At 40.8% G+C, this 25,329-nt stretch overlaps 1 protein-coding gene across 1 annotated transcript; it reads left to right on the top strand.

Moving 5' to 3' along the window:
• The first annotated feature begins 2,622 nt into the window (after nucleotides 1-2,622).
• Nucleotides 2,623-17,376, top strand: LOC126263170 (ejaculatory bulb-specific protein 3-like). The gene is made up of 2 exons (XM_049960218.1): nucleotides 2,623-2,840; nucleotides 17,015-17,376. The coding sequence occupies exons 1-2, from the start codon at nucleotides 2,651-2,653 to the stop codon at nucleotides 17,209-17,211; spliced, it is 387 nt and encodes a 128-aa protein (XP_049816175.1). The 5' UTR covers nucleotides 2,623-2,650; the 3' UTR covers nucleotides 17,212-17,376.
• The last annotated feature ends 7,953 nt before the right edge of the window (nucleotides 17,377-25,329 follow it).

Here is a 25,329-nt window from a genome sequence, read left to right as displayed (position 1 = left end):
GCCATTTTCAGCCAGGTGTCCGGATACTTTTGATCACATAGTGTACTGCATATGGTATGTGAAGTACCTCTAAATTTTTTAAAAGTAAGCCAACAGAAATTTTTCTATGACTTGTTAAGTCAATTTTTCTTTTGGTTTGTCTGTTCTCAGATCTGAAGGTGCTAGTTAACCCACCAAAACTGATCATCGCTTTGTAAAAATAAAAATAAAAATGTTAAATAGGATTGAGATATTATTTAGAAAAATTTTGGAAACCTTAAAATGTTCTATAGAAAGTTCTTGAAATTTTATAATTTTATATTTGGTTATCTGCTTAAGATCACATTCTCCTAATCTGACAGTGTCAGATATATTTGGTTGCCTAATTTAACACAGAAACAAAAGCAGAGTCGTGCGTTCGACAATGAAAAGTAATAGAACCTAGAACGTACTTAATATAAATAAAAATATAAGACAGGATAAACAGCTCTAAAGTTCGTTGCCGATGCTGCTGCCCACAAGGCACTGTAGGTCCGTCTTTCCACGATCGTAGGAAAATGCAGAAAAACATTTACAAAATTTTCACATTTTTGATGTACCACAGCTCTCTTAAAATGTGGATAACTGTAATAAAATGTCTGTAGCGAAACTAAAGACCCGATGGTATATAATTACGAGATTACTGGTAAACATTTTGACCTATTTAAATTGTACAGTTATTTAAGTGTAACACTACAAAGAAGCGATATGAAATAAGGTTACCAATTCAAATCAGTATTAGGAAGGCGAATGTAAGACTTTGATTTCTTAGAATAGTTATAGGAAAGTGCAACGCATTTGTAAATGAAATCGTTTACAAGGCAACAGTGTGACTAATCCTAGCTTTTGTTTTTGGAGTCTTAATCATGTCATGTAGATGATCGAAATTCTGAGAACCAGGAGTAAACTATAGGGAAAAACGAGAAACGTAAAATGAACAAAAATCAAGAGAGAACTGTAATACTGGAAGAAAAAGAAAGGTTTTATGGGCTGTGTGTGTGTGGGGGGGGGGGATTAAAATTCATGGTGGAAGGATATCAGTGATAAGATTCGCTGAAGAGATTGCTATTGTCAGTGAAGGCGAATCGGAATTACTGAATTTGTTGAGTGAATGAATATATTAATGAGTATAGAAGTGGATTGACAGTAAAACGGGGAAAGATAAAAGTAGTGACAAAGAGCAGAAATGAGAATAGCGAGAAAGTTAACGTCAGAAGTGGTATAATGGAGAAGACGAACCTAAGGAATGCTGCTTGCAACCTTGGAAGGAAATAAACCATGGTGGATGAAGCAAGGAGAACATAAAAAGCAAACCAGCACAGGCAAAGAGAGTATTCATGACCAATAGAAATCAACTGGCATATAACAAAGACTTTAATTTGAGGAACAAATTTCAATGCATGTGCGTTTGGAGCACAGAACTGTACGGTAGTGAAAAATCATGAACAGTGGGAAAACCAGAAGAGAAGAGAACTGAAGCGTTTGAGGTGTAGTGCTACAGAGATGAACTGACAAGAAATGTGGAGAGTTCTCCGTGGAATCGGTGAAGCAAGGAATTTATGGAAACACAAGAGGAAGGACAGGATGATAGGGCATGTGTTAAGACATCGGGGAATAACCTGCATGGTAGTAGGGGGGCCTGTACAGGGTAAAAACTGTAGGGGAAGTGTGGAATACATCCAAGAAATAATTGCAAAAAATGGTCCAAATGGCTCTGAGCACTATGGGACTTAACTTCTGAGGTCATCAGACCCATAGAACTTAGAACTACTTAAACCTAACTAACCTAAGGACATCACACACACCCATGCCCGAGGCAGGATTCGAACCTACGACCGTAGCGATCGCGCGGTTCCAAACTGTAGTGCCTAGAACCGCTCGGCCACCCCGGCCGGCAAATAATTGCAGATGTAGTGTAATGTGCTGAAGATGGAAGGGTTAGCGCAAGAGAGGAATTAATTGAGGGCCACATGACGAAAAAAAGAAAAAAAAGTCGAATGGACCTGAGCATAGACAGACTTCGATGATATTCAGAAATGGTCGGGTAACGTAAATGAGAATATTAGTTTAGAACGAGAAAGACAACTTAATCCTCGCGGAACTCTGTTAGGTAAAACCTGTATTCGAGGACGATTGTGCGACTATTTTCCTGCCACCGCAGATTATATTGATAAATTTAGAGGAGTTAGAGCGCGCACAAAGGGACGTTGCCATTTTTCCCAGACTGAAAATGCAAATGTAATAGGATAGAATCACACCACACCGAACAATGAGTGCGATGTAGAATTTGAACAGTTGTTTGAAGTTGTCATCCGCCTCGGGCTTCAGTACAACGAAAACAGATGACTGGCTACTATCCTCACAGATGAAGGCTGCAGAATTGAAACATTGTTTTTTATTGTTTGGTGTCACAAAGAATATTTCTTGACTCGTTGTTCGCGAATAACGTACAGTCTCATTAGTGTGACGTCGGATACAAAAAAAAAAGAAAAACAATTTAAAAAAGGACTAGAAATAGCCGGCTGCAAGTGCATTAGTGATTGCTTCGTCACGATTAGTAAACAAGGTGGTGGAGCGCGTGCGAGTATAAGAGCAGTCGCCATCCGCGCCAGACTCAACCTACGGAGCAGCCATGTCCCGCCTGACGCTCGTTGTCGTGCTCGCCTGCCTAGGGCTGTTGGCCGCCCAGACGCCTGTGTCGCAGCTGGGCAGCGTCGACATTGACGCGCTGCTGGCCGACTCCGCCAAGCTGGAGGCGCTTATGAAGTGCCTCCTCGACGACTCGGACGGCTCCTGCACCGCCGACGGAAAAATTGTGAGACGTAAGTGCAAAGCAGTGTATTCGATACCCATCAATATCTGATAGATCTCCTGCTAACAGTGGGGCAAGGCATACTGTGGGGGCCTGCCGGGGTGGTCGAGCGGTTCTAGGCGCTACAGTCTGGAACCTCGTGACTGCTACGGTCGCAGGTTCGAATCCTGCCTCGGGTATGGATGTGTGTGATGTTCTTAGGTTAGTTAGGTTTAAGTAGTTCTAAGTTCTAGGGGACTGATGACCTCAGAAATTAAGTCCCATAGTGCTCACAGCCATTTGAACCATACTGTGGGGTCGAGCATATTCTCACTCGGATGTACATCTATGCCTACATATGTACTCTGGAACCCACTGTGAAGAGCATAGCAAAGGGTGTTGATCTTGATGCAGTATGTAACCGCTTCATTTCGATCCAGTCGCGTTTAATGTGTGAGTAGACATTCGCTCCGTAAATCAAACACATCTGTGACCATTTGTACATTCTCAACCCTCTACTACTTGTGCCTGGTATGGGAGCAATATTTCAAGATGGAACCCACAAGTGCTTTTAAGCATATTCCGAATATCCTACTAATGAAAAGAAATCTACCAATTGCTTCATATACAATTGAGCTTGAGCTTTTGTGATGGTTTCATGTCATGTTAATGATGTTGCGGTCTTCAGTCCGAAGACTGGTTTGATGAGCCTTTTCATCATCAAACAACTACTGCAACCCACATGCTTCTGAATAAGCTTACTGTATTCGTCTCTTGATCTCCCTCTACGATCCCTCTCCCCCCCCCCCCCCCCCGCCTGTCCACCCCACACTTACCAACAATACTTCCAATACTAAACTGGTGATCCCTTGACGTCTCAGAATGTGTCCTGATCCCTTCTTCAACATGAGGCACAAATTTTTTGCCTCCCCAATTCTTTCTGTGCCTCATTAGTTATGTGATTTACTCATCTAATCTCCAAAAAAATTCTTTGTAGCACCACATTCTGAAAGCATCTATTCTCTCTTTGTCTAATCTTTTTATTGCCAATGTTTCACTGCCGCACAGGGCTACATTCCAGACAAATACTTTCAGAAGAGAGTTCCTAAAACTTAAATCTATATTAGATGTCAACCAATTTCTCTTTCTCAGAAATGCTGTCCTTGCCATTGACAAACTACATATTATATGCTCTCTGCTTCAGGCATCATCCGTTATTTTGATGCCCAAATACCAAAAACTCATGTACTAATTCCCTTAGCGTCACCTGATTTAATTCGACTACATTCCATTATCTCTGTTTCGCCTTTGTTGTTATTCGCCTTATATCCTTCTTTCGAGACACTTTCCATTCCGTTCAACTGCACTTCCAAATCCTTTGCCGTGTCTGACAAAATTACAAGTCATCGGCAAATGTCAAAGCTTTTATTTCTTTTCTGTGAACATTAATTCCTACTCCAAGTTTTGCTTTGGTTTACTTTACTGATTTTTCAGTGTACAGGTTGACTGACATCAGGGACATGTTACAAAGCTGTGTCACTCCCTATCATTGTCATGCCCCTCAAGTCATTGTAACTGTCGTATGGTTTCTGTACAAGTTGTAAACAGCCATTTGATACCTGTATTGTTCCCCGGCTACCTTCAGAATTTCAAAAAGGGTATGCCAGTCAAAATTGTCAAATGCTTTCTCTGAGTCCAGTAGATTTGGTGCATTCTCTTGGTCTACAATTAGACGTGCAACCTGAGTATCAATCGCAGGACACTGATATTTTCTTGTGGCCTCATAGAGCATGTAATGATAAGTGTTTTACAGTATGAAACTCTTTTCTAAGGTAAACACGGCAGTTCTGCAAATTACTAATTCTAGGAGTATATTTTCAGAGCTCCTGCCAATGCCATATGGCACAATACGCAACATTCAAGAACATAAACAGTTGTGAGGTAATGATGTAAGAAATTTCTGTTCCAGTCTACCACATAATAAGCCAAAATCCAGGACTAAAAAAATTAAATAACTTCCAATGTTAAAAAAAAGGGACGAAAGCCAACCCATAAGTGATAGACTTACCACGTTCCTTTCGTGGTAAACATGTACAGGACTATTACAAATGATTGAAGCGATTTCATAAATTCACTGTAGCTCCATTCATTGACATATGGTCACGACACACTACAGATACGTAGAAAAACTCATAAAGTTTTGTTCGGCTGAAGCCGCACTTCAGGTTTCTGCCGCCAGAGCGCTCGAGAGCGCAGTGAGACAAAATGGCGACAGGAGCCGAGAAAGCGTATGTCGTGCTTGAAATGCACTCACATCAGTCAGTCATAACAGTGCAACGACACTTCAGGACGAAGTTCAACAAAGATCCACCAACTGCTAACTCCATTCGGCGATGGTATGCGCAGTTTAAAGCTTCTGGATGCCTCTGTAAGGGGAAATCAACGGGTCGGCCTGCAGCGAGCGAAGAAACGGTTGAACGCGTGCGGGCAAGTTTCGCGCGTAGCCCGCGGAAGTCGACGAATAGAGCAAGCAGGGAGCTAAACGTACCACAGCCGACGGTTTGGAAAATCTTACGGAAAAGGCTAAAGCAGAAGCCTTACCGTTTACAATTGCTACAAGCCCTGACACCCGATGACAAAGTCAAACGCTTTGAATTTTCGGCGCGGTGGAGATCATGATCAGCAGTTCATGTCATGGCCTTCACGCTCTCCCGACTTAACCCCATGCGATTTCTTTCTGTGGGGTTATGTGAAAGATTCAGTGTTTAAACCTCCTCTACCAAGAAACGTGCCAGAACTGCGAGCTCGCATCAACGATGCTTTCGAACTCATTGATGGGGACATGCTGCGCCGAGTGTGGGAGGAACTTGATTATCGGCTTGATGTCTGCCGAATCACTAAAGGGGCACATATCGAACATTTGTGAATGCCTAAAAAAAACTTTTTGAGTTTTTGTATGTGTGTGCAAAGCATTGTGAAAATATCTCAAATAATAAAGTTATTGTAGCGCTGTGAAATCGCTTCAATCATTTGTAATAATGCTGTACTTGCTTTGCGTGTAGTATCTCTTTTATCATATAATTGCAGTTGTTATTTCTTCTAACGCTCATCCTGCACAGTCGCCAAATTTGGCATCTTAATATTGTTGGTTACGCTCGATTGGAGTGTTTCATGAATTTTTTGTAATCTTGAAAGATTAAATTGACTCCACTGAGAAATGGGCACAACGTGACTTCTCCGTTTCTTCCGTGGGCTCTCCAGCTGTGATGCAGTATTTTTACGAAATTACAAAAATCACTCCGGAATTGCAAGTTTTTACAAAACTAAAAAAGATGTTCCTAGATACAACGTGGTCATGTAACTAGTACAAAATATTCTATTGAAACTTAAAACTGTTTCTATACTCGTATTTAATTGTTTATCTGTTACATTATTACTCTACTGTGAAATAGTCTGAAACAGAATGAAGAAGGAAAAACCCAGTTACATGTTAAAAATATTTTGAAACTCACGGCAGTTAGCACAAGCTTCCAATTTCAAGCCAGGAAAAATTGTTAAGAATGTAAATATGGCGAGTTCCATGATAGAAGTGCTTTTTCCGTTTAGAGGTATAGGATACCACACGACCGACAAAGTGTGGCTAAACTTTCCACGTGTTATGTAACTACTTTTAAAATACATACAGAATTTTACTCGCAATAAAATACTGAAACTGAATATTGAACAATATCCTCCAAATAGCTTCAATACATTACGCAACATTTAAAGATGTAGAACGCGTAGTATTTACAAACGCTGCAGAAAGCACAACCTGATGTCTCACAACAAAAAGACTAGAAAACGCTGTAATTTTCTTAGTCCACGAAAGGAAGAAGTCAAAGACGGTGACAAATCTTTTGAAAGATGACACAACAATAGATGCAAAAACTGGGTGCGACCCTTCTCCATGTATACAGGACCAATACATGTGTCGTTAGACAAAGGAAACTGTGAAATCAGAGATTAGACAATGGCAGAGAATGGTGCCTGTAGTGAATAACACCGTACAGATTATGCTGGCAGAGTACCACCACGATACATAATATCTGTGAAAAATTTTCTATAGAAACACCAACTACTGCGTAATATGTGCAAATCAGCAATACGTGATGTCTTCAATGACTAACAGAAATGAATCTTACTGAATATCTCAAAACCAAAGGAAATACTGGTCTTATACGTAGATTGACAGTGGCTAGGCACTTAGCGCCCACACAGATAAACCGAAACTGAAATTAACAGAGCACAAGCAGAGAGATGAACATCGTTTTCAAATGATTGTATCCAATTAAGACACATGACTACTACGCCAGTTTAATTCTTGAACCACTGCACACACGACATAGAAAATAGTGTCAGTGGCACTGCGTACCAGCTGAGAACACTAAATGAAACAAGAAACCAGGGCTGGATGGAATATCTGTCACACTGTATACACTATCTGCAACTGAGTAAGCTCCAACATTAAGTATAATTGAAATGTAGATCCCTCGACCCAAAATCTGTGCCTACTGGTTGGATGAAAGGACAGTTCACAAGTGTTTACAAGATGGGTATCAAAAGTGATCAACGTAATTATTGTCCAGTCGAACTGGCTCGCATCCGTTGTAGAATCCTACAACTTACTCTGAATTCGAACCTTATGAGGTATCTCGAAAAGAACGAGGTTCTCCATGGATTACGGAAATGTCTGTCGAGCTTTTTTCACGACATCCTGAAAGTCATGGGTGAAGGCAATCAAGTGGATGCAGTAATTCTGACTTCCGGAAAGCATTTGATTCAGTACGTCTATTAAGAATACGATAACAAGAAGTAACAAAAAAAAAACTGTTTCTGAATTCAGGATATCATTGTGTGCAGGATCCAGTGTGTTATCTTGGATAGACAGTTATCGACAGAGGTAGAAGCTGCCCCAGGAGATTGTACTGAGGACAATGTAGATCACGTTGTATATTAATAACTTGACGGAAAAAATAAATAACTAACGTCAGACTTATTGGAAATTATTCAACTATCTCAATGAAGTACTGTCTGCACAAATGTCCAGTTGGTCTTGATAAGATGTCAATGTGGTTCTTAGATTGATACTTTCTTTTAATGTACAGAAGTGTATAATTGCATGTTTTACAGGACTCAATAAAATAGTTCCTTTGACTACAATATAACATGAGACACAGTTGGGATCAGCCAACACATACATCTGGTTCTAGCTACGTGTTGATATGAAATGGAATGATCACATAAGCTCAGTCGTATCTTAGGGGGTAGGCAGGTTTCGGGTCACTGGGAGGATACTAGGAATATGCAGTCACTGGACAGAGATGACTACTTACAGACACTTGTGCGTTCCAGTTAGGAGTACTGCTGAAGTGCATGGAGCCCATACCAAATAGAAGTACTAGGGGTACAGAACTTACTCAAAGAAGGAAAGCACGAAAGGTTACAAGTATGTTTGGTTAGCGGGAAAGCTGCACCGAAAATGCTGAAAGGACTTACGGCAGATGGTTCAAGGTTGACTTCAATTATCCTGCAGAAATTTACATACAAAGTATAAAGGCGACTGAATTGGGGTCAAGCAACAATATACGGTACCATGATGAGAACCCTTAGCAGAGTACATATGTAGATGTAGTTACACATGTAAGAGTAGATGTAGTTTACAAGGTGGCAGCCATTCAAGGAATATTTTAGGAAACTGGTTTAAAAATTTTATTGCAAAGGCCAAAGTCAAGTTTCTACAAGTATTCTCCCAGAGCACCTTCGGCTGTGCCTATGTGACACAAGTTGCCTGCCTTTCAGAACCGAGGCAGCCCTGTGCGGTTAAAGCTGCTGACAAGAGCCACGTGCAAGCCCTCTGCTGAAAATGTTAGCGAGTTCACTTCATCAGTTTTAGCCAATAGCGTGTAAGGAAGACAGGTCACGTGTCTGGACGCTCAGGGTCCTTCAAAGCAGAGTGCACTTGCTTCTCTCTCTTGTGATCCAGACATCGACTGGAACATGTGTATTTCTGAGGAGGCAGAGCCTGTAGCTCTGTGTCACATGATCGGCCACCAACGGAACTTAACATCAAGCGCCGCCCCCTTCCCCCCGGTTGCCTACTTCATTCAGTTCTTCGACATCCTAGCCTGGGTTTCTCGCACACTGGAATATATATTCTCTTTATTTGACTTAATTTCCTGTACTGTCATTAATGTTAAATTGACGCCCATATGTTGCACACTTCTAGAACATATTCTGACCTAAAACATAATGAGGCCTCTCGAACAAAACAATCTTCTCCATATCAGCAATTATGGATTACGAAAATGTCAGTCGTACGAGATCCCACTCGTGCTTTTTGCACATGGCATCCTGAAAGCCATGAACAAACCGAATCAAGTGGATGCAGTAAGTCTGACTTCCGAAAAGCTTTTGATTCGGTACGTTTACTAAGAAAAATACGATCATAAGGGGTAACAAAGAAAATTGTGACTGAATTAGTGTTTTATTGGTAGACAGGACACAGCATGTTAACTTGGATGGACAGTTTTCGACAGAGGTAAATGTTTGCCGCAGGGAAGTGTACTGAGACGCTTGTTGTTCAGGTTGTATATTAGTAACGTTGCAGACAATAAGAAAACTTACCTCAAACTTTTTGGATATGATACAGTTATCTACAGTGAAGTTTTGTCCGCACAAATGTCCAGTCAGATATCGATAAGATCTCAAGGTCGTGCGTAGACTGACTCTTGCTTCAAATGTAGAGAAAGTGCGTAAAGTTGTATCCTACGAGTACAATATGAATGGATTACTACTGGGATCATCCAACACTTTGTTTGCATATGAAATGGAAACCCCCCTCCCATAGACCTTGTCGTCGATGGGGTTGCTTGTGTTCCTCAGCGATACAGATAGCTGTACAATATGTGCAACCACAACGGAGGGATATCTGTTGAGAGGCCAGACAAACATGTTTTTCCTGAAGAGGGACAGTAGCCTTTTCAGTAGTTACAGGGGCAACATTCTGGATGATTGACTAATCTGGCCTTGAAACTCTACCGAAACGGTCTTACTGTGCTGGTACTGCGAACGGATGAAAGCAAGGGGAAATAACAGCCGAAACTTTTCTCGAGGACATGTAGAATTACTGTATGGTTAAATGATGATGGCGTCCTCTTGGTAAAATATCCCAGAGGTAAAATAGTCCCCCGCTCGGGCGAGGACTCTTCAGGAGAATGTAGTCATCAGGAGAAACAAAACTCGCATTCTAGAGATCGGTGTGTGTGCAATGTTAGGTCCCTTAACTGGGCAAGTAGCTTAGAAAATGTATAAATGAAAATGGATCGGTTGAAGTCAGATACAGCGGGAATTAATGAAGTTCGGTGACAGGTTGTCCAGGTGAATACAGGGCTATAAATACAAAATTAAATAGAGGTAATGCAGGAGTGGGATTAAAAATGCATAGAAAGTATGAACGCGGGTAAGCTACTACGAACAGCATAGTGAACTCACTAATGTAGCCAAGATAGACACGAAGGCCACAACCACCACAGTAGCACAAGTTTATATGCCAACTAGCCCGGCAGGTGATGAAGAGATTGAAGAAATGTATAACGAGACAAGAGAAATTATTCAGATAGGTAAGGGAGTCGAAAATTTAACAGTGATAGGGAACTGGAATTCGACAGTTGGAAACGGAAGAAAAGGAAAAATATTAGGTAAATATGGACTGGTGGAAAGGAATGACAGAGGAAGCCGCAAGGCAAAGTTTTGTGCAGAGCGTAATATAATCATCGTTAACACTTTGTTTAAGAATCATGAAAGAAGAATGTATACGTGGAGGAGATCTGGAGACACTTGAAGGTTTCAGATTTATTATATAATGATAAGCAATCAGATTGACAGGAAGTTAAAAATTACTATTCCGGCTGGAAGACAAAGTAAGGATTTAGAAGCATAATTCACTAAAGATAGATACCGCCTACTGGAAAATTAAAGAGGCATTTGGGGAAAAGAGAAGCAGCTGTATAAATATCAAGAGCCCAGACAGAAAACCAGTCGTAAGCAAAGAAGGGAAAGCTGAAAGGTGCAAGGAGCATATAGAGGGTCTATACAAGAGAGATAAACTTGAAGGCAATATTACAGAAAGGAAAATTCACGTAGACGAAGATGAGAATATGGTCCTGCAGATGAATTTGACAGAGTTCTGAACGAAACAAGGCCCTGGAAGTAGACGATATTCCACCAGAACTACTGATAGCCTTGGGAGAGCCAGCTATGATAAAACTCTTACACTTGGTGTGCAAGAGGTATGAGACAGGCGAAATACCTCAGATTTCAAGAAGAACTAATAATTCCAATTCCAAGCAAAGCAGTTGTTGAGAGGTGTGAAAATTACAGAACTATCAGTTTAATAAATCGTGGCTGCAAAACGAGAATACGAATCCCTTACAGAAAAAATGGAAAAATTGGTAGAAGCCAACCTCAGGGAAGGTCTGTTTGGATTCCGGAGAAATGTGGGAACACGCGAGCAATACTAACACTACGACTTACATTAGAAGGTGGACTAAGGAAAGGGAAACCTACGTTTAGAGAATGCACCCAATCTATTGATGTCCAGGATCCACTGTAAGGAATCACTTATTTAAACAGCTTACTTCCTTCACAACCAGAGTATCTCAGAGCGGTCGTGTCTTGAAACGACACTTCAATTTGTAATAAGCTCTTAAGAAGGTCTTAAAATCTCGTAAAATTTCTTTTTAAACTGCAATGACTTTTTAAGACCTTGGATTTACTCTTGCGGTTAGAAAAGCATTACATCAGTCTTTTGGTAATGTTGCAATAACTTTTTTTATCAAATCAAAGTTTTTATCGAATTCCACGTAAGAGTTCCCTCTTGTTGAAATATTGTTTTGACACTGTCTAATCTCTTAATGGTACGAACGAGGCAATGAAGGTGTAAATACCGTATAAGTTTTAATTGCGTCCTGAGCAAGAATCATAATGTTACAACCCATACCCTTGGATCAAGGATTTTACCCACATAATTATGCAAAAAATTGCCAACTTCATTGACAATTTATTTTCTACTTCTCCAGCATACGTATGAAATACTACATCACTGCTCGACATTTGATGAAGTTTGAAATTGCAAAATGATAAATTCAGGAAAAGCAGTGAAGACCTGTCAGCAAATAAGATTTTCTCTCATGGTACCATTTCGTTTGTTTCATTCACTGTATCGGAAAGAGCAGTATCTTGCACTGCAGCAGTCATGACTAGGCCTTCTACGACCAATTAATCTCACAGAAATGGAGCTGGGTTAAATAGAAATATCGATAATTGCAGTTACCTAACAAATTTAAATTATTGATAAGCTATTCTCATTCGTGTGGTTTTATTTGTTTGAAATATTGGAACAATGGGCATCTGTAGTCTCTGCCTAGCTAAAGAGACGTTTCTCTGAGGTCCCTACGAAGACTGATTAACAGATGGCTCCTTAGCTTTATCTTGAGATGATCCACACCTTTTAAAGATCCGAAAAGAACCACACTACTGTCACGTTTCAAACCAAACAATGCTAGTAAAGGGCAACAACAAAGACTAAGAAACACAACCGGTTGCATTTGAGTAGCAACCCAACTAACGTAGCATGCGTACTGCTAACAGTGGAACCATACCTTGGACTTGCCCCATTCTTTCCGTGAAAAGACCAGCTTAGAACGTTCTTTCATTCACCAGTAGAACTAAAACATTTTACATATCGATGACTTACCACTTTTTCTTAAAAGTCATTTCAACTGCCTTGTAGTGCCGACTGCCGACCATATACTCATTTTCGAATTAAACTGACTTACCCGTTTTTCCAGTGAGTTCCTCACATAAAGTGAATGCAGACATTTCAGAATAGAATAACAAAACATACTGAACTGGCTAGAGGAGAAAGTCTGAGAAGGGTTCCAGGCTACTCTACTCTCCCCTACACTTGTCATCACCTGGGCGCCCAATCAACCCGTCCTGTATCTCTCAGTAACCTGTCTACTTACGACGACGATGTGCGGTAGAGTCACTTCATAATTTTAACTTGCAACATCATTTTATAACGTCAAGTTAAAAGTTCTTCCAGTTTCTTTTTTTCCTTTTTTTCCCATTATCCTAATGGTAACTATCATACAATGCGATGCTACTTCCGTAGGCTTTCGCGATCGTTTTCGTGAAAATCAGACCAATATCTGACCTTGGTAGCGTTCTTATATGATGAAGCCATTCATCGCTGAAGCAAATGACTTTTGATTATTCTATGTTTTGTTCATACTGTTTAGAGGGAATTATTACACAGCGTTCTCCTACGGTTTCTTCCTCAAATTCAGCGCTAAACACTACTTGTTTTCCGCCCGACTACTCTTCCTCACCTTAATCGTAGTTTCTTTTAAAGTTAACTCTTATTCTATACATTCCACGTAAGTCCTTTTCCGTTTCCGTTTATTTCTGTCGGGATGGCTATGTCTTCTCTAACTCTTTGCATTTGTATTTGTTCCGAGGTTTCATTCCTTTTCTGAAATTAGCTACAATGTGTTTAACTTTTCACCAACATAAAATGTAACCATCGTTAGAGATAGGATGGGGGCCTGTCTTGCACTCTCCTCAGTAGTAATGCATCTTTCTTAGCCTTCCAGTTTGATTTTGTAAGTATGCAGATTCCTCGTCCATCTTTTTATTTGAAATCCATTCGTCTCAGGCTGCCGAAACCCTTTTCAACATTTTCGTGGGCTTTCGCGATCGGAATCACATTCAGTAAAGTTCTTGTAGACTTTACAGGGTACACGTTGGTATTTTTACAATATCACACAGACTACAGCCCGTCAGGGTTTTATTTCGGCCTTAACATTGTGAGTTCTCGGCTGGGTCGGAGATTTTCTCCGCGCAGGGACTGGGTGTTGTGTTGTGTTGTCATCATCATTTCATCCCCATCGACACGGAAGCCACCGAAATGACGTCAACTCGAAAGACTTGCACCAGGCGAACGGTCTACCCGACGGGAGGTCCTAGCCACACGGCATTTTCATTCATAATACTCAACCAGGTGCTGATTGGATATATTTATCAAATGGATGATTTTAATAAGTGGTTCTGAAGCATCATGCTCGAGTGTCGTATACAACAGTGTTAGGGGATACACTCTGTGGGTCGTTTAAGGAAATGGACTCATATTCGGGATTAGCAGAATTAAGAATCTCGTCTGGCCATTCAGATTTAGTCTTTCCGTGATTTACGTAAGTGGCCGGATCGGCAGATTTTCTTTGCTATCCTTTTTACTTATAATTCGTCAGTAATTGTTTACAATGCATTTAATTGAAAGCATAAAACCTCAAAGATCAGACAAAGATTTTTCCCCTTTCCTTCCCTACAATGGACTTTTCAGTCAAATATCAGGTGAACTAGTAGTGTGACGTAGGGAGTCCCAACTTGGAATTTCCGGTTCCAACATTTGGCTTATGACTTACTAAAACCGCCTGAAAATGTTAGTTATACATATGTCACAGACAAAATATATGTAAATCTAGTGCACGTGCGATGTATTTAAGTCGACCACCTTCTCAGCGTGTGTGCACTAGCTTGCCAACTTCTGGTTAACTCTGTCAAATGTAGTTGACTGCGTAAGCGAAAGGCAACTAATGATGTTCACTGAAGCGAAGGCAACTTCTCTGTTAGAGTTTATACGGATCTGATGAAACGGTCTGGTTATAGCAAGAGTTTATCGGAAGCAACGGATCGTCTTATGTGATTGAAAATATAGACAGGTCGTCAATTTTTTTGTGAATAGTTTGCGAATAGAGACACATAATCGGTCAACATCAATTCCAACACTTTTTCTTGGACTTATGGAAATTGTGTTGTGCTTACAAATCAGTTCTTTTTTGGTTGAGCGAGCAATTCCTTTGTATGAATCATCAGCGAATCCACTAACATCGATGCTGTCAATCTGGGAACACTAATTTCCTTCCAGAGCCTCACAAGGCAATGGGAACCGAACCGATGCCATATTTACTAATTTCCAGGTAGAGCTGTATTAAGATCCGTTGCGCCGTCACGAAAACCAAATCATGCTTAAGTAACGAGAGACGAGTAGAATTGTGTCAAAATAGGAAGCGTAAGAAAAGGAAATGTTGTTCTTGAACAGGTTGTTGGAAGGATTACTGAACAAGGGAAAGCCTAAGTACATGGCGCTATACTTATCGTAAAGTTCAAAACATCTACTTCGTTAAGCTTTCTACCAACAAGCTTAGAAGTAAATACAAAACTGGAGAATCCCTTCTGTTGCACGTAACTAGTCGGGCAAACATCAGTTTCTGACTCATATGCTTCATAGCCACGTGACAACCTATGTGAGAGGTGCTTTAGGAGGTAATGTACAAGCCGACCCTTCTCCTAAGAAAGAACTGAGTAGTGTCCTCCTTTGCAAATTCCAGGATAGAAGTTCTCGCTTCAGTGCATTCCTTTCGGACTGGAAATACACGAGAAGACAGCTTTTTTCTGGAAATAACTTCCTTCGTTCTACAGTCACGTGTTATTCTTTTTACGCAAGGACAGCCACGCGGGATAGCCGTGCGGTCTAGGGCGCCTTGCCACGGTTTGAGCGGGTCCCCTAGTCGGAGGTTCGAGTCCTCCCTTTGGCAGGATGTGTGTGTGTTGTCCTTAGCGTAAGTTAGTTTAAGTTATATTAAGTAGTGTGTAAGCCTAGGGACCGATGACCTCAGCAGTTTGGTCCCATATGAACTTACCACAAAATTTCACGCAAGGACATGCGGAGTGTAACTCACCTTCATCCTATTTCTTAGTGTTTAACAGATTTTAATTATACAGGTACGCGCTTAAAATATAATCATAAACCTTCCTATGCAAGGTGCTCGAAAATACTTAGCAATACAAAAAATAAAAATCAAGTTCTGTAAAGATAGAATACCAGTTATTTATGAGTACAATTACGGAAACTTTCCTGGCGGTATATCGAAATGAAATACTGTAGACTGTTAAGACATGCCAAATTAAGGATTGTAGTGAATAATTGTCGTGAAGTATTGTTCCCAATTACTACTTCGAATATTATATATACAGGAAGCTTTATACTGAAGGGCGTTATGCTACTTTTACGTCTCTTATATTTACATATACGTCTTAATGTCAATATTTACGCACTTAAATCACAAATAACAAAAATAAAAAAAAATCGTAGTCTGCTATGAGGAGTCCTTGATAAATATCATGTTGTTGTTGTTGTTGTTGTTGCTGTTGAGGTATTCAGTCCAGTGACTGGTTTGATGAAACTCTCCACTCTGGTTTAATCTGTGCAAGATTTTTCATCTCCGAATAGCTATTACAACCCACATCCATTGGAAGCTGCTACACCATGTATAGAGAAAATTCGAAATACGATACTTAATTTTTGCATGTGTGATTTCTAGAACTCATCCTTTATGAGCTTCAACATGTACTCACCTACGCTGATTTCCGTCAAACGTTATTCACAACTTCTCATGACAGTACCGATGAAATTTCGAAAAGCTATAAATATGTGGTCGTGATTTTCTTGTTGAATCCAGATAAGTTGCTGCAGTGGCTACTGGAAAGGAACCAAGCTGTTTACCGTTTATTTTGATAAATTATTTGATAACGTTCTGCCGTTATAACATGTAATTGTTAACTGCTGCCAGCAAGTCACGGACAAAATCTGTATATAGTAGTGACTTGGTTACCCCTCGTGGTTTAAATGTGTGGAACGAAATAAACTAACGGGATACTTTATTTTGAAACTGCTACAAAACTCCCTGCTCATTGTTATGTAACGTAATGAGAGATTTAAAATTGTGGCAGTTATCGATAACACAAATGTAACTAACGCTTTCCTATTGAGGCAGAAAGTTCGGAGGGCAATGAATGCAAATCTAAATTACAGTACTTGACTTTACACTGATTTCTTGTCTAACACTTTTATATGAATTTCACTGTTTGTTGAATATGTAAAAGGTAGCATATTTTTGCTGTATTTGCCACAAGGAAAACATGAAAAGAAATATGTATTCTGCAAAGAGTTTATCAGCTCTTCAGACTGTAGTTTCATCTACACATGTGTATAGTAGTACTATGATATTATTAAAATGCTGATGTGAACTTTTTCTTTTAACGTAGGCTTGGCTGAGGAGACAGTAAAACATAACTGCGCCGACTGTACTGAACCTCAGAAAGCGGATGTTTTGAAGTTCATGGTGTACATCAGCAACGAGAAACCAGAGTACGTGACGAAGATGAATTCCAAGTACGACCCTACAGGAGAATTCCGCGCCAAGCACGGAGACGCCTACAGGGCTAAGGGTGTCAAGTTTTAAAATTCGTAGAAGCACCTAGACACCATTAATGCCATCAAGATTCATACTATATTGGCAATTGTACATGTAATGTGTCTCTCTATGTAAACGTTGATAAAATTTTGAATATTCTAACGTAGGAAATACTTGTAATTTTTTGCTTTCAATAAATTCTTTTCATTTTCATTAAGCCTCAGACTGTGTGCACAAGGCGTGTCTAGTGGAGTAACGGATTTAACCATTTGCAAATAACATAACGCTGAGCTACAGTAAAACTTATAACTTCAAGATAAACCCAGTTACATACTGAGCCCTTTAGAAATAAACGAAAATAAACCACAATAACGTGATATATTCCAAGTGAAATGTTCGGAACAAAGATAAATCTGAAAACAGCACCATACTTTTTAGACTGTTGCTATACAGTACAGACCCGATGGAATTCAGTTAAGTAACTTTAGTCTTCATTAACTCATGTGAGAACGTGTCTCTATGTATAATGTACTTCTTTCAAGCAAAACTAATATGGTTTATCATCACTCGGGGAACTACTGTCGTAACCGCCACACGGAAAATCAAACATATTTTTTACCAATTGGTTGAGAAATCTATGTGGACGACTCTAGTCGTAACAATAGCGGATGTGCTTTTTTATGGCAGTTAAAGGAACAAACCATGGCTGTGACGAGACTGTAGGCTGGATATCTGTGCAGTATAATGGTGTTCAAAACTTATTGACGAAACTAAATTTCGCTTTTGTGTCACAATCAGGTAACATAATTCGCTGAAACATGGACCACACACAGAAAAAAACAGCTACCCTGTAGTACAGAAGTAACTAAGAAATACGCAATGATACGAACAGAAATGGCGGTTTTATTAAAAGAATGTAATTACACTAAAGTGACGACAGTTCATGTTGATTCTTGCACATTACAAAAGACTAGACATGGCTATTTATAGGGTTTGTGGTCCCCACGGACGGTGGTACATGTTAGACAACATGCCCCCAGCCGACCGGTCTGGCCGTGCGGTTCTAGTCGCTTCAATCTGGAACCGCTTGACTGCTACGGTCGCAGGTTCGAATCCTGCCTCGGGCATGGATGTGTGTGATGTCCTTAGGTTAGTTATGTTTAAGTAGTTCTAAGTTCTAGGGGACTGATGACCACAGATGTTAAGTCCCATAGTGCTCAGAGCCATTTGAACCATTTTTTGAACTTGCCCCCATCTGGCCACGGCGTTGGTAACTTCTTGTGGCTCCATTCCTGCACCAGCACAGCTTACAACTACTGGATGGCCTTTGGTTCATGCGGATGTCCTGCAATACATCCCCCCAACGTATCACAAACGAACTGCATAGGATTTAAGTCGGGGGGCACGGCAAGCCAGTCCACTAAACGAATATCCTGTCGTTCCAAGAGCTGCTCCACCTACGCTCTTCGATGCGGTGGTGTATTTTCATCCACAAAAATTAAAAGGCCTAGACCACCACTGAAAAGATACAATTACGTGGAGGACCACAGTGTTCCAAGAACGTTGACTGGTGAGTGTATCCTGTCCAAAGCTTTGGAACTCAGTACGACCGTACAACATTATGTCTCGCCAGTCCGCAGCACAATAACCGCCAAAACATGATGTTCGACAGTTTTCCTGGTTGAATTACGTGTTACCATCTCTCACCATACGACGGTGCGTCCAGAATTGTCGAAAATGATCGTGTTGGCTGTGAAGGTGTAGCATTGTGTACCAGACGTATGGACACGGTACAATCTCACTGCAGTCCTCTCTCGTGTACTGATTTCCAGGGGTTCATATGGCCCTGACATGGAACATGGTATATGAAGGAATTCTCGGAACGAGAAGTCGTTCGGCGTCTGGCCTGGCCTGCCCGTCCTCACAACTTAAATCCGATTGATCACACATGTGGGAAGCGTTGGGGAGATGCGCCGTAACACGTCCAAATGCGCCAAGACCGACTAGCAGTTGTCAACCGCGCTACACATTATCTCAACAACTCCTTACCAATCTCGTGGCCGCAACGGATCACGTTACAGAGAACGCACTGCCGTGCACGGTGACCACGCACTCTGCTAAGAACCGTGTCCCGCCTTTGTAATCTACAGAGGATCATAGTAATTCGTGTAATTATTGCCTTTGAATAAATGTGTCACTTCAGATCGTATCATTGCGTATTTCTTTCCGTCACCTTCTGTATTATAGTTACCTTCTGTGCTACGGTGTAGCTATTCTTACTATGTACAGCCCAAATTTCATCGTGCTAAATTACTTGATTCTGACACATTACACAGAAGCTAGATTCTTCCTCATGATTTGCACCTCAGCGTACCTTCTCTGCGAACAATATGCGAAGTTCTAATCTTCAGACCATACAAACAGCGCTCTTTCCCTGATAACGTGCCTTAAATTCTGCTAATGGGACTTAAATAATCGTTTTTCAGTAGCGAGGCTAGCAGATCTTCATTCCCTTCGATACTACAGTATTTTTTTTTTTACCTAAAGCAACACGATGATCTTGCTTTACATAAAACACACGCGCTATACGCCTCTCGGATTTTCAAATTAGGGATCCACCTGTGTAGATGTGAAGTGGATTCGTTCATAGTAACTCTAAATAGTCTGGGATAACTAGTTATGCCACATACTCAGACTAAAAATCATCATACTGCACTAGAATATCGATAGTCAAGATGTGATGGTCACTTCTGAGTATTAGCATGAGTAATGGCTCCTATACACTGTTGCATAGCCTGAATCTTTCTTCTCACTGGGTTAAGATGAACGTTACTCTCATGGATTCTGTTATTGCAGTCTCTACGGAATTCATGTAACCGTTTGCGAATTGCAAGAAGTGTGTCCGCTAGTCTCTCTGTAACCTGACAGGTTAAATCTTTGTTCTGATATCCAGAAGTATTACACGAGTTTCAATTAAACAGCACTGACGGACCTTATTTCCACTGCACTTAACTTCAACTGAGGCATCGGTACTGTGGTCCATCCATTTTGTCAAACTGAATGATGTTGCAATTACCGAACAAACCGTACCTGCAGTCTGACCTCGATCTAATTTGAAATTTGTAGATAACCAAAAATCTTGTGGGATGGGCTCCCCATTAAACTGAAGTGATCCATCGTATGACGTTTACTGCCTGATCACACTCAACTATTAAAGCCTGTGTGTAACGCCTGTGCGAAGTTCTATCAAATGTCAAGCAAAAAAGGGGTTTTGTACTTTTATAGACATATATGTGCAGAGATCATCATTATCCTGGACAATGTGTTGCTAGTTATTAATTTGTGCAAGATGTAGAAGCCTACTGCTGACTACTGCTTTGCGAATAAGGACAACCATCAGCTGTTGAATGAAATGACGATAGTGAAAATTTGGGCTGCATCGGACTCGAACCCGGTTTTCTCACTTATCGCGAGCGGTATCCTTACCATTTGGCTATCCGTGCACGCCTTACGGCAAGACCCAAATTTCCGTAAGTCGTCAACTATGCGTCTACGACCTGTACTCGTACATACATTATGTATATTCCCATACAGGTCAGACGTTGTACTTGAAAATCGCTTGCCCAATATCGGCAAATAAATACGCTAGTCCATCACGCATCGCTGACGACATATGAAAGTTTGGGTCTGGCTGTACCTCGTGCACGGACGGTCAAATTGTAAGGCAACCTCTCGTGATAAGCATGAACTCGCTTTCGAGTCGCAGTCCGACACATATTTTTGTTGTCATCATTCCATTCTACAGTGGATGGTTGTCGTTACTCACAATTGCGAATTCATGTATTTCATAACGGCTGTACTCTCTGGAGTACATGTTCCTTTGGGCATGCATGCATGTCCAAAGGAACTTCGCATCGTAATGAGAATAACACAAGCACTGCAGTGTCGTACTGCTGGATGTGTATTTTACGCGGGTAAATGAAGCGGTCGTTCCATATGCACAGTCTCTTGGTACCGTGGTACAGGACTTCCGATGAAAATTTCGTATTCACTATGTGATTGTCTGAGTAATGGTAGTAATCAAATGAAGTACATTCCTTATTTCTGGCATTAATAGTATTTTGGAAATTTCTATGTGCTTCTACTTTATGGCCAAAACTAAGAGAGAGATTTTTGTGCTCAGTCACCAAAGCTTATATTCCATCCTACTTCTGAATAAAATACCGAAATACCTTTTACTTCATAGAACTTGAAACTGTTCCTCGCCATCAGTCCTCGTAGTGACACTGTACGACTCGAGAGCGTTTTGTAGTGGTTATGGCTCTGGATTCTCATGGTTCCAACATGGTTCCCTATGTCAAAATCCTGAATTTAGTTTTCTGTAGTTGCTCTAAATCAATTCAGTCTAATGTATGGGCAATTCATTCAGCAATGGTAAGGCCGATTTTTCCCGTTTTGTCCTTCTAGAACTAACCTTGTAGGAAAACTCTGGTGTGAAGCTTTTGGAGACTAGTAATTTTAACTTTTTATTTTTTATGGTTTCTATTTTATTAGTATGCTAGAATTCTAAAGCAGATATAAAGTATTCAGCGGATGCTGTTCCTTCAGACCAACACGTTTATACGATAAAGAGCCGAAGAAACTGATACACCAGCCTAACATCGTGTAGGGCCGTCGCGAGCACCAGAAGTACGGTACACGACGTTGCATGGACTCGACTAGTCTCTGAAGAAATGCAGGAGGGAATTGAAACCATGAATTCTGTAGGGCTGTCCATAAATCCGTAAGAGTACGAGAGAGTGGAGATCTCTTCTGAACAACACGTTGCAAGGCATCCCAGATATGCTCAAGAGGAAGTGTTTAAACTCAGAAGAGTGTTCCTGGAGTCACTCTATAACAATTCTGGACGTGAAGTGTCGCTTTGTCCTGCTGCAATTGCCCAGGTCCGTCGGAATGCACAATGGATGCAGGTGATCAGACAGGATGCTTACGTACGTGTCACCTGTAAGAGTCGTATCTAGACGTATCAGGGCTCCCACATCAATCCAACTGCACACGCCCCACACCATTACAGAGCCTCCACCAGCTGAACAGTCCTATGTTGATGTGCAGGGCCCATGGATTCATGCGGTTGTCTCCATACCAGTACACGTCCATCCGCTCGATACAATTTTAAATGAGACTCGTCTGACCAGGCTACATGTTTCAACTCATTAACAGTCTAATGTTGACCGGCCCAGGCGAGGCATAAAGACTGGCCGGGGTGACCGAGCGGTTCTAGGCACTACAGTCTGGAACCGCGCGACCACTACGGTCGCAGGTTCGAATCCTGCCTCGGGCATGGATGTGAGTGATGTCCTTAGGTTGGTTAGGCTTAAGTAGTTCTAGATTCTATGGGACTTATGACCTTAGACGTTAAGTCCCATAGTGCTCAGAGCCATTTTTGAGGCGTAAAGTTTCGTGTCGTGCAATAGGCCTTCAGTTCCGAAAGCGCATATCGATGATGTTTCGTTAAATGGTTCGTACGCTGACACTTGTTAGTGGCCCAGCATTGAAATCTGAAGCAATTTGCGGAAGGGTTGAAATTCTGTCACAGTGAACGACCCTCTTCAGTCGTTGTTTCTACCGTTCTTGCTGGTTCCCTTTCCGGTGGCAGCGATGTCGCAGATTTGACGTTTTAACGGATTTCTGATATTCACTGTACACTCGTGAAACGATCGTATAGAAAAATCGTCCCTTCATCGCTACCTCGGAGTTCCTGTGTCCCATCGCACGTGTGCGGACTATAACACCACTTTCAAACTCACTTAAATCTTTAAAACCTCCCATTTTAACAGCGGTAACCGATCTAACATCTGCCCCATACACTTGTCTTATGTGGGCGTTGTCGACTACAGCGCCATATGATACCAAGCTTTGTATTTCAAGACGCATGCGTATACAAGTTTCTTTGGCACTTCAGTGTAAGATTTGAGGAATGTAGCGAAGCTTCATTGGCCTACATTAATTAGATAATAACATGTTCAAGTTTGCGTTAGGCTGTTGGATCGCTGAACTGTCATGAAAATCACACACACAGTTCCCCTCTGTACGAAAACTTCCACCTAATGAAACCACGAATAATACGAAATGCTGGTACCATGAGTATATGTTGTATAAAAATTGCGCTTACAAAAACAATTTTTATTTGCGTCCTCGTGATAATATCCTACTTACCTTTCATCATATGAGAATACTATCATAAATATTTTATTGCATTTTATATATTATTTAGCGTATGGCTAATACAGACATATCATGAAATTAAATTGCATTATCAGATGATAAGATTCTTTGGAAGACAGCTGCTTGGAGCGCGATGCAGTCAATAGAACGTTATACAAATTAGACGCAATCAGACAAATCGTATAGTGAAAGTGTTGTTAATAAAAATTCTCTATTTAAACTAGACTGAACTGCATGTGACTGCTTTAGTCTTTAATAAAACTTGCATCTGACTGCGTATTTAACTGAACTGAACTTTATCTGACTGCATGAAAATATTGTTGGAAAATTAATACTCAAAATACACATCTGACTGCATGAAAGTTTTGTGGTAAAAAATAAATGAAAGTAACCCACCTGCATCTTACTGTGTCTGTTGACTTAGCTCGTGTACTCCTTCCCGTTCAGCCGATAATAAAACATATTCAACTCAGCCGTAGTGCAATGGCATAAAATTGTCATTCTAGATAACTTTACTCATTTTGGCCCTGTTTGTTACTTAATAAAAATTCTGTCCTCATCTGAGTAATTTTCCAACTGTGCAATGGCATATAGATTATTTTACTCTAATAAATGAAATTATTAGCTTTACTCATGGGAACTTTACTTTAATGTACACTCTTTGACATAAAACTTGACCGGCGGCCGGCCGCTTCAGAGGCTAAGTCCGCGCCGATCGCGACATGGGACAAAAAAAGTGGCCAACTCGCTAATTCTCTAAGTCCGGTTATCTGCACAATCTGGCAACACTGTAGACTGCGGCACTTCCTGGAGGAAAACTTGTCCCATGATAGAGAAACTCTAGGCTGATTACGCCTGTGGTCTAGCGATAGCGTGCGTTCTTTCTGTTCATAATGTCAGTGGATCGAGAGCAGCTGGCATAAAAAAATTTTATAGCCTCTTCTGTCTGAACGCTGAAGACGTGAATGTAATGGTAGCGCAGATTCAATCTATTTCTCTTTGTGACACACCGATATCAAACTTTTATCCAGTAACGATTTTGCGGCAGATTTCCTGCAGACTGTCCTCCTCTGGACGCCGTATGCGGCAAAGCTCCGGGATCCATTTGCTGGCTGCTGGCTACTGGCAGCGGCCGTGGCGACAGCAGTGGCGCTGCACTCCCCCGTTCTTTATCGAAAGCGCCTGCTACCACTCATCGCTTTTGATGATTTAAAACGCTTTATTATTAAATGTTGCTCCACAGAAAATTTCTACAATTTCCATTCACGCTCAAAAGCAACGGAGACAGACGCCCTGATTAGTAGGCGGGTATTATATTACATTAATCGGCAAGAGCTGAGTATGGCCCGAAATTAATTTTATAGACTGGGACGAAATTAAACCACCTCACTACATTCGATGAATTTATAAATGCTTCATACCTCGTTTCTTTTCCTTTCAAACTCAATTATTTGTGCAACTTTTGGTCAATGTTTGGATGTTTTCGTCAAGCCAGAGTGAGCGTCTGTGGTGCAAAGTGTATTACAGTTCTTGTTTCATTCCTTATGGTAAGTCTATGCGATAAACTGTGTGAATACCTTGCAATGCATGCTCTGTAGCAGTGCAGGAACACTGCACATTTGGAGTTCCATGTATGGGTTCATGAAGTATTTATTGTTGATCGGAAGTGATAGTTAAGGTCATCAGATTTAAACCAGAAAAATTTGTCGTTTTGAAGGTTTCAGAGAACGGAAAGGAATTGCTAACGCCGGTGTTAGAAAACGTCTACAGTTAAATGCTATTGCAAAAATTTAGAAGAAGGGAACTACATTAATGAACATGTGCACTTCATAAACAACCTTCTGACATGTTAGACCTATATGACGAACAAAGCTCAAATTTATATCGTTGACAGTCGGTTTGAATCTTTTCAGGGTCTATTTTACAGTGAAGCACCTTGGA

Source organism: Schistocerca nitens, chromosome 6 (genome assembly GCF_023898315.1).
Source record: "Schistocerca nitens isolate TAMUIC-IGC-003100 chromosome 6, iqSchNite1.1, whole genome shotgun sequence".
NCBI lineage: Eukaryota > Metazoa > Arthropoda > Insecta > Orthoptera > Acrididae > Schistocerca > Schistocerca nitens.
Note: the sequence above shows the minus strand (reverse complement) of the source record. Positions and strands in the feature narration are given on the sequence as shown.

What these genes read in the sequence shown, in the direction of transcription:
- LOC126263170 (XM_049960218.1), top strand. Translation starts at nt 2,651, where the DNA reads ATGTCCCGCCTGACGCTCGTTGTCGTGCTCGCCTGCCTAGGGCTGTTG. An exon ending in CGACGGAAAAATTGTGAGAC is followed by an intron (nt 2,841 to 17,014) that starts GTAAGTGCAAAG and finishes CTTTTAACGTAG; the next exon opens with GCTTGGCTGAGGAGACAGTA.